At 46.0% G+C, this 10,459-nt stretch overlaps 1 protein-coding gene across 1 annotated transcript in view; it reads left to right on the top strand.

Moving 5' to 3' along the window:
• Positions 1 to 10,459, top strand: part of atrn (attractin) — a 238,845-nt gene that overhangs the window by 99,364 nt on the left and 129,022 nt on the right. Inside the window, 1 exon segment of the mRNA XM_090221488.1 lies at positions 2,639 to 2,691. Within this exon segment, the coding sequence (XP_090077614.1) occupies positions 2,639 to 2,691 (53 nt within the window).

The following is a 10,459-nucleotide window of genomic DNA, read 5'->3' as shown; positions in this document are numbered from 1 at the left end:
AGTCCACCACAGTCTACTATAGTCCACTACAGTTTACTACAGTCAACTACAGTCCACTACAGTTCACTACAGTCCACTACAGTTTACTACAGTTCACTACAGTCCACTACAGTTCACTGCAGTACAGTACACTACAGTCCACTACAGTACAGTCCACTACAGTACAGTCCAGTCCACTATAGTCCACTACACTACACTACAGTCCACTACAGTACAGTACACTACAGTCCACTACAGTCCACTACAGTCCACTACAGTCTACTACAGTCCACTACAGTTCACTACAGTCCACTACAGTCCACTACAGTACAGTACAGTCCACTACACTACACTACAGTCCACTACACTACAGTACAGTACAGTACAGTCCACTACAGTACAGTACAGTACACTACAGTCCAGTACAGTACAGTCCACTACAGTCCAGTACAGTACAGTCCAGTCCACTACACTACACTACAGTCCACTACACTACAGTACAGTCCAGTCCACTACACTACACTACAGTCCAGTACAGTACAGTCCAGTCCACTACACTACACTACAGTCCACTACACTACAGTACAGTACAGTCCACTACAGTACAGTACAGTACACTACAGTCCAGTACAGTACAGTCCAGTCCACTACACTACAGTACACTACAGTACACTACAGTCCACTACAGTACAGTACAGTCCAGTCCACTACACTACAGTACACTACAGTACACTACAGTCCACTACAGTACAGTCCAGTCCACTACACTACAGTCCACTACAGTACACTACAGTCCACTACAGTCCACTACACTACAGTCCACTACAGTCCACTACAGTACACTACAGTCCACTACACTACAGTACAGTACAGTCCACTACAGTACAGTACAGTACACTACAGTCCAGTACAGTACAGTCCAGTCCACTACACTACAGTACACTACAGTACACTACAGTCCACTACAGTACAGTCCAGTCCACTACACTACAGTCCACTACAGTACACTACAGTCCACTACAGTCCACTACACTACAGTCCACTACAGTCCACTACAGTACACTACAGTCCACTACACTACAGTACAGTACAGTCCACTACAGTACAGTACAGTACACTACAGTCCAGTACAGTACAGTCCAGTCCACTACACTACAGTACACTACAGTACACTACAGTCCACTACAGTACAGTCCAGTCCACTACACTACAGTACACTACAGTCCACTACAGTACAGTCCAGTCCACTACACTACAGTCCACTACAGTCCACTACAGTACACTACAGTCCACTACAGTCCACTACAGTACACTACAGTCCACTACAGTCCACTACACTACAGTTCACTACAGTCCACTACACTACAGTCCACTACAGTCCACTACAGTCCACTACAGTCCACTACACTACAGTCCACTACAGTCCACTACACTACAGTCCACTACAGTCCACTACACTACAGTCCACTACAGTCCACTACAGTCCACTACACTACAGTCCACTACAGTCCACTACACTACAGTACAGTACAGTACACTACAGTCCACTACAGTCCACTACACTACAGTCCACTACAGTCCACTACAGTCCACTACACTACAGTCCACTACAGTCCACTACACTACAGTCCACTACAGTCCACTACAGTCCACTACAGTCCACTACACTACAGTCCACTACAGTCCACTACACTACAGTTCACTACAGTCCACTACACTACAGTCCACTACAGTCCACTACAGTCCACTACACTACAGTCCACTACAGTCCACTACAGTCCACTACACTACAGTCCACTACAGTCCACTACAGTCCACTACACTACAGTCCACTACAGTCCACTACAGTCCACTACACTACAGTCCACTACAGTCCACTACAGTCCACTACAGTCCACTACACTACAGTACAGTACAGTACACTACAGTCCACTACAGTCCACTACACTACAGTCCACTACAGTCCACTACAGTCCACTACAGTCCACTACACTACAGTCCACTACAGTCCACTACAGTCCACTACGCTACAGTCCACTACAGTCCACTACAGTCCACTACACTACAGTTCACTACAGTCCACTACACTACAGTCCACTACAGTCCACTACAGTCCACTACACTACAGTCCACTACAGTCCACTACAGTCCACTACACTACAGTCCACTACAGTCCACTACAGTCCACTACACTACAGTCCACTACAGTCCACTACAGTCCACTACACTACAGTCCACTACACTACAGTCCACTACAGTCCACTACAGTCCACTACACTACAGTCCACTACAGTCCACTACAGTCCACTACAGTCCCCTACATAGTTAATACATATTACATATTCTACAGTCCAGACTGCTGTCATCTGTAACAGGGCTCCACGCTGAATGTTTTTACAAGGAGCATGTTTGTATTCTCACACAAGGAAATGTAGGAGCACAGTGAATAATATGAGGTAATAAAGCTAGAATCTTACGTTTTTCTTGCCTCACTGGTGCTCGTAAATATATTCCAGGTTACACATCCAAATATTTAGGTACATATGTTTGTACTGTAAAGCCCTGCATGGTTGCCCTGTTTAGGTAGAGTTACTGTCCATGTTGTCTCCAACCTCCTTTCGTTCTCTTTTCTCTCACTTCATCCTCTCTTTTCTCTCAGGTGTGAGGTGGAGAACCGTTACCAAGGAAACCCTCTGAAAGGAACGTGTTACTGTAAGTGGAACTCTAGTCTACATTCAGAGTAGAACATCAGGCTGAGTCCTTCAGAGTAGAACATCACGCTGAGGCTGAGTCCTTCAGAGTAGAACATCACGCTGAGGCTGAGTCCTTCAGAGTAGAACATAACGTTGAGGCTGAGTCCTTCAGAATAGAACATCACGTTGAGTGCTTCAGAGTAGAACATCACGCTGACTCCTTCAGAGTAGAACATCACGCTGAGTCCTTCAGAGTAGAACATCACGCTGAGTCCTTCAGAGTAGAACATCACGCTGAGGCTGAGTCCTTCAGAGTAGAACATCACGCTGAGTCCTTCAGAGTAGAACATCACGCTGAGTCCTTCAGAGTAGAACATCACGCTGAGTCCTTCAGAGTAGAACATCACGCTGAGTCCTTCAGAGTAGAACATCACGCTGACTCCTTCAGAGTAGAACATCATGCTGACTTCTTCAGAGTAGAACATCACGCTGACTCCTTCAGAGTAGAACATCACATCTAGTCCTTCAGAGTAGAACATCACGCTGAGTCCTTCAGAGTAGAACATCACGCTGAGTCCTTCAGAGTAGAACATCACGCTGACTCCTTCAGAGTAGAACATCAGGCTGACTCCTTCAGAGTAGAACATCAGGCTGAGTCCTTCAGAGTAGAACATCACGCTCAGGCTGAGTCCTTCAGAGTAGAACATCACGCTGAGGCTGAGTCCTTCAGAGTAGAACATCACGCTGAGTCCTTCAAAGTAGAACATCACGCTGACTCCTTCAGAGTAGAACATCATGCTGAGTCCTTCAGAGTAGAACATCAGGCTGAGTCCTTCAGAGTAGAACATCACGCTGAGGCTGAGTCCTTCAGAGTAGAACATCACGCTGAGGCTGAGTCCTTCAGAGTAGAACATCACGCTGAGTCCTTCAGAGTAGAACATCACGCTGAGTCCTTCAGAGTAGAACATCACGCTGAGTCCTTCAGAGTAGAACATCACGCTGAGTCCTTCAGAGTAGAACATCACGCTGAGTCCTTCAGAGTAGAACATCATGCTGACTCCTTCAGAGTAGAACATCACGCTGACTTCTTCAGAGTAGAACACCACGCTGACTCCTTCAGAGTAGAACATCACATCTAGTCCTTCAGAGTAGAACATCACGCTGAGTCCTTCGGAGTAGAACATCACGCTGACTCCTTCAGAGTAGAACATCACGCTGAGTCCTTCAGAGTAGAACATCACGCTGACTCCTTCAGAGTAGAACATCACGCTGACTCCTTCAGAGTAGAACATCAGGCTGACTCCTTCAGAGTAGAACATCAGGCTGAGTCCTTCAGAGTAGAACATCACGCTCAGGCTGAGTCCTTCAGAGTAGAACATCACGCTGAGGCTGAGTCCTTCAGAGTAGAACATCACGCTGACTCCTTCAGAGTAGAACATCAGGCTGAGTCCTTCAGAGTAGAACATCAGGCTGAGTCCTTCAGAGTAGAACATCACGCTGAGGTTGAGTCCTTCAGAGTAGAACATCACGCTGAGTCCTTCAGAGTAGAACATCACGCTGAGTCCTTCAGAGTAGAACATCACGCTGAGTCCTTCAGAGTAGAACATCACGCTGACTCCTTCAGAGTAGAACATCACGCTGACTCCTTCAGAGTAGAACATCACGCTGACTCCTTCAGAGTAGAACATCACGCTGAGTCCTTCAGAGTAGAACATCACGCTGACTCCTTCAGAGTAGAACATCACGCTGAGTCCTTCAGAGTAGAACATCACGCTGAGTCCTTCAGAGTAGAACATCACGCTGAGTACTTCAGAGTAGAACATCACGCTGACTCCTTCAGAGTAGAACACCACGCTGAGTCCTTCAGAGTAGAACACCACGCTGAGTCCTTCAGAGTAGAACACCACGCTGAGTCCTTCAGAGTAGAACATCACGCTGAGTCCTTCAGAGTAGAACATCACGCTGACTCCTTCAGAGTAGAACATCACGCTGACTCCTTCAGAGTAGAACATCACGCTGACTCCTTCAGAGTAGAACATCACGCTGAGTCCTTCAGAGTAGAACATCATGCTGAGTCCTTCAGAGTAGAACATCAGGCTGAGTCCTTCAGAGTAGAACATCACGCTGAGGTTGAGTCCTTCAGAGTAGAACATCACGCTGAGTCCTTCAGAGTAGAACATCACGCTGAGTCCTTCAGAGTAGAACATCACGCTGAGTCCTTCAGAGTAGAACATCACGCTGACTCCTTCAGAGTAGAACATCACGCTGACTCCTTCAGAGTAGAACATCACGCTGAGTCCTTCAGAGTAGAACATCACGCTGAGTCCTTCAGAGTAGAACATCACGCTGAGTCCTTCAGAGTAGAACATCACGCTGAGTACTTCAGAGTAGAACATCACGCTGACTCCTTCAGAGTAGAACACCACGCTGAGTCCTTCAGAGTAGAACACCACGCTGAGTCCTTCAGAGTAGAACACCACGCTGAGTCCTTCAGAGTAGAACACCACGCTGAGTCCTTCAGAGTAGAACACCACGCTGAGTCCTTCAGAGTAGAACATCACGCTGAGTCCTTCAGAGTAGAACATCACGCTGACTCCTTCAGAGTAGAACATCACGCTGACTCCTTCAGAGTAGAACATCACGCTGACTCCTTCAGAGTAGAACATCACGCTGAGTCCTTCAGAGTAGAACATCATGCTGAGTCCTTCAGAGTAGAACATCAGGCTGAGTCCTTCAGAGTAGAACATCACGCTGAGGTTGAGTCCTTCAGAGTAGAACATCACGCTGAGTCCTTCAGAGTAGAACATCACGCTGAGTCCTTCAGAGTAGAACATCACGCTGAGTCCTTCAGAGTAGAACATCACGCTGACTCCTTCAGAGTAGAACATCACGCTGACTCCTTCAGAGTAGAACATCACGCTGAGTCCTTCAGAGTAGAACATCACGCTGAGTCCTTCAGAGTAGAACATCACGCTGAGTACTTCAGAGTAGAACATCACGCTGACTCCTTCAGAGTAGAACACCACGCTGAGTCCTTCAGAGTAGAACACCACGCTGAGTCCTTCAGAGTAGAACACCACGCTGAGTCCTTCAGAGTAGAACACCACGCTGAGTCCTTCAGAGTAGAACATCACGCTGAGTCCTTCAGAGTAGAACATCACGCTGACTCCTTCAGAGTAGAACATCACGCTGACTCCTTCAGAGTAGAACATCACGTTGAGTCCTTCAGAGTAGAACATCACGCTGACTCCTTCAGAGTAGAACATCACGCTGAGTCCTTCAGAGTAGAACATCACGCTGAGTCCTTCAGAGTAGAACATCACGCTGAGGCTGAGTCCTTCAGAGTAGAACATCACGCTGAGTCCTTCAGAGTAGAACATCACGCTGAGTCCTTCAGAGTAGAACATCACGCTGACTCCTTCAGAGTAGAACATCACGCTGACTCCTTCAGAGTAGAACATCACGCTGACTCCTTCAGAGTAGAACATCACGCTGACTCCTTCAGAGTAGAACATCACGCTGACTCCTTCAGAGTAGAACATCATGCTGAGTCCTTCAGAGTAGAACATCAGGCTGAGTCCTTCAGAGTAGAACATCACGCTGACGCTGAGTCCTTCAGAGTAGAACATCACGCTGACTCCTTCAGAGTAGAACATCACGCTGACTCCTTCAGAGTAGAACATCACGCTGACTCCTTCAGAGTAGAACATCACGTTGAGTCCTTCAGAGTAGAACATCACGCTGACTCCTTCAGAGTAGAACATCACGCTGAGTCCTTCAGAGTAGAACATCACGCTGAGTCCTTCAGAGTAGAACATCACGCTGAGGCCTTCAGAGTAGAACATCACGCTGAGTCCTTCAGAGTAGAACATCACGCTGAGTCCTTCAGAGTAGAACATCACGCTGACTCCTTCAGAGTAGAACATCACGCTGACTCCTTCAGAGTAGAACATCACGCTGACTCCTTCAGAGTAGAACATCACGCTGACTCCTTCAGAGTAGAACATCACGCTGACTCCTTCAGAGTAGAACATCACGCTGACTCCTTCAGAGTAGAACATCATGCTGAGTCCTTCAGAGTAGAACATCAGGCTGAGTCCTTCAGAGTAGAACATCACGCTGACGCTGAGTCCTTCAGAGTAGAACATCACGCTGAGTCCTTCAGAGTAGAACATCACGCTGAGTCCTTCAGAGTAGAACATCACGCTGACTCCTTCAGAGTAGAACATCACGCTGACTCCTTCAGAGTAGAACATCACGCTGACTCCTTCAGAGTAGAACATCACGCTGACTCCTTCAGAGTAGAACATCACGCTGACTCCTTCAGAGTAGAACATCACGCTGAGTCCTTCAGAGTAGAACATCAGGCTGAGTCCTTCAGAGTAGAACATCAGGCTGAGTCCTTCAGAGTAGAACATCACGCTGACTCCTTCAGAGTAGAACATCACGCTGAGTCCTTCAGAGTAGAACACCACGCTGAGTCCTTCAGAGTAGAACACCACGCTGAGTCCTTCAGAGTAGAACATCACGCTGAGTCCTTCAGAGTAGAACATCACGCTGAGTCCTTCAGAGTAGAACATCACGCTGACTCCTTCAGAGTAGAACACCACGCTGAGTCCTTCAGAGTAGAACATCACGCTGACTCCTTCAGAGTAGAACATCACGCTGAGTCCTTCAGAGTAGAACATCAGGCTGAGTCCTTCAGAGTAGAACATCACGCTGACGCTGAGTCCTTCAGAGTAGAACATCACGCTGACTCCTTCAGAGTAGAACATCACGCTGACTCCTTCAGAGTAGAACATCACGCTGAGTCCTTCAGAGTAGAACACCACGCTGAGTCCTTCAGAGTAGAACATCACGCTGAGTCCTTCAGAGTAGAACATCACGCTGAGTCCTTCAGAGTAGAACATCACGCTGACTCCTTCAGAGTAGAACACCACGCTGAGTCCTTCAGAGTAGAACACCACGCTGAGTCCTTCAGAGTAGAACACCACGCTGAGTCCTTCAGAGTAGAACACCACGCTGAGTCCTTCAGAGTAGAACATCACGCTGAGGCTGAGTTCTTCGGCTGAGTCCTTCTCAGAGTAGAACACCGCACTGAGGCTGAGGCTTAAATGGCACATTTCCCCTATATAGTGCACTACTTTTGATCAGAGCCCTATGTGCCCTCTGGTTAAAAGTAATGCACAAAATAGAGGATAGGGTGCCATTTGGGTCTCAGGCGAAGGTTTTTTTTTTTTTTACTGTCATCGTGAATGCCGTCTTTGTTCAGTTCAGTGGTAGTGCAGTTACTGTAGAGGCCTGTTAGGATCTAACGGTTGTTAAGCCTTGTTCACATATCTTTTTGGCACATCTGATTCATCTTTTTTTTTTATTGCAGTCTGATATTTCAAACCACCTCCGATACAAATCTGATTCCTGACCATGTGACTTGTGTCTGAACGGTCCAATCTGATTCCTGACCATGTGACTTGTGTCTGAACGGTCCAATCTGATTCCTGACCATGTGACTTGTGTCTGAACGGTCCAATCTGATTTATTTGCCCTCATGTGGTTATTTGGCATATATTGTTGGTTGCTAGCTATTCTGTTGACAGTTTTGACAAGAACATGTGGTAGCTAACTAGCTTGGTAATTGTTAACAAATGAGTCAATGTGCTATGAACGCTAACAGCTACCTAGCTAGCTAGTTGACTGCTATGGCTAGCCAAAAAGGACTCGTTTTAAAAGTTATATTGTCCCTCTGGCTTTAAAATTGTTCTTACACTATGATTTCGAAACATTCAATGTAACTGGGGAAACGTCCATGGCAGTCATTGTTGTCACCTTAGCTTGCTACATAACCTCTGAGTGAAAGGAATCACGAGCACCACCCCCAATCAGCCTACACTGCTGCTCACACACCCGTCATTACTATGACAACTAGCGTAACCATGCCAGCAAATGACTGCTGTCTGAACACACACATCTGATTTGGTCACATGTAACTTGGGTAGACGAGAGGGAAGGGTAGACGAGAGGGAAGGGTAGACGAGAGGGAAGGGTAGACGAGGGGGAAGGGTAGACGAGAGGGAAGGGTAGACGAGGGGGAAGGGTAGACGAGGGGGAAGGGTAGACGAGGGGGAAGGGTAGACGAGGGGGATGGGTAGACGAGGGGGATGGGTAGACGAGGGGGATGGGTAGACGAGAGAGATGGGTAGACGAGGGGGAAGGGTAGACGAGGGGGAAGGGTAGACGAGGGGGATGGGTAGACGAGAGAGATGGGTAGACGAGGGGGATGGGTAGACGAGAGAGATGGGTAAAAGTGAAGAGAGACAGTGCCCTTCAGAAAGTATTCATAGCCCTTGGCCTTCCGCATTTTGTTGTGTTACAGCCTCAATTCACAATGGATTACATAGATTTTTTGGCCAATTTATTGAAAAATAAATCCAGAACTATCTCATTTACATAAGTATTCACACCCCGAGTGAACTCCTTATAGAATAACCTTTGGCAACAATTACATCTGTGAGTCTTTCTGGGTGAGTCTGTAAGAGCTTTCCGCAACATTTGCAAATGAATCTTTAAAAAAGTATTCAAGTTCTGTCAAATTGGTTGTTGATCATTATGATCTTTCCATAGATTTTGTTTTATTAAAATTTTAGTTTAAATATATTTTAACCCCTTTTTCCTCCCCAATTTCGATCTGGTCTCTTCACTGCATCTCTCCAACGGGCTGGTGAGGCAAAAGTCGAAACATGACAAACCGCGCTTCTTAACCTCTCTAGGGTATGTGGGACGCTAGCGTCCCATCTGGCCAACATCCAGTGAGGTTGCAGAGCTCCAAATTCAATTACAGAAATGCTCATTATACAAATTCAGAAAACTAAACATATTTTACATAGGTTTAAAGATGAACTTCTTGTTAAACCAACCACAGTGTCATATTTATAAAATGCTTTTCGGCGAAAGCATACCTAGCCCAGAACATACCTAGCCCAGAACATAGCCCAGTTGACAAATTATTACAAACAGTAACCAGCCAAGCAGAAGCGTTACAAAACTCAGAAATAGAGATAAAATGAATCCCTTACCTTGATGATCTTCATATGGTGGCACCCAGAAGACATTCATTTACTCAATAAATGTTCCTTTTGTTCGATGAAGTCTCTTTATATCCAAAAACCTCAGTTTTGTTAGCGCGTTTTCTTCAGTAATCCACAGGCTCAAACTCAGTCAAAACCATCAGACAAAAAATCATAATTGTATCCGTAAAGTTAATAGAAACATGTAAAACGATGTTTATATTCTATCCTCCGGTTGTTTTTTTTAGCCTAAATGATCTTTAATATTTCAACCGGACAATAACGTTGTCAATTTAAAAGGTAAACAAGAAATGCACATGCGCCTGAAAAAACTCTGCGTCACGTTTGGGTCCACTCGTTCAGACTGGTCTTACTCCCTCATTTATAAGAATACAAGCCTGAAATGATTTCTAAAGACTGTTGACATCTAGTGGAAGGCATAGGAACTGCAAATGGAGGCCTATGTCAATGGATACTGTAATGGCATTGAATAGAAAACTACAACAAAAAAATATAAACTTCCTGAATGTATTTTTCTCAGGGTTTCGCCTGCTAAATCAGTTCTGTTATACTCACAGAAAAAAACTTGGCAACTTTAGAGTGTTTTCTATCCAAATCTACCAGTTATATGCATATCATATCCTCTGGGCCAGAGTAACAGGCCGTTAAATTTGGGCATGCTTTTCATCTAAAATTCCGAATGCTGCCCCCTACCCTAGAGAG

The sequence above is a fragment of the Oncorhynchus mykiss genome, chromosome 25 (assembly GCF_057628025.1).
Source record: "Oncorhynchus mykiss isolate SJ-2025 chromosome 25, ASM5762802v1, whole genome shotgun sequence".
NCBI lineage: Eukaryota > Metazoa > Chordata > Actinopteri > Salmoniformes > Salmonidae > Oncorhynchus > Oncorhynchus mykiss.
This window is presented reverse-complemented; position numbering and strand designations above follow the sequence as displayed.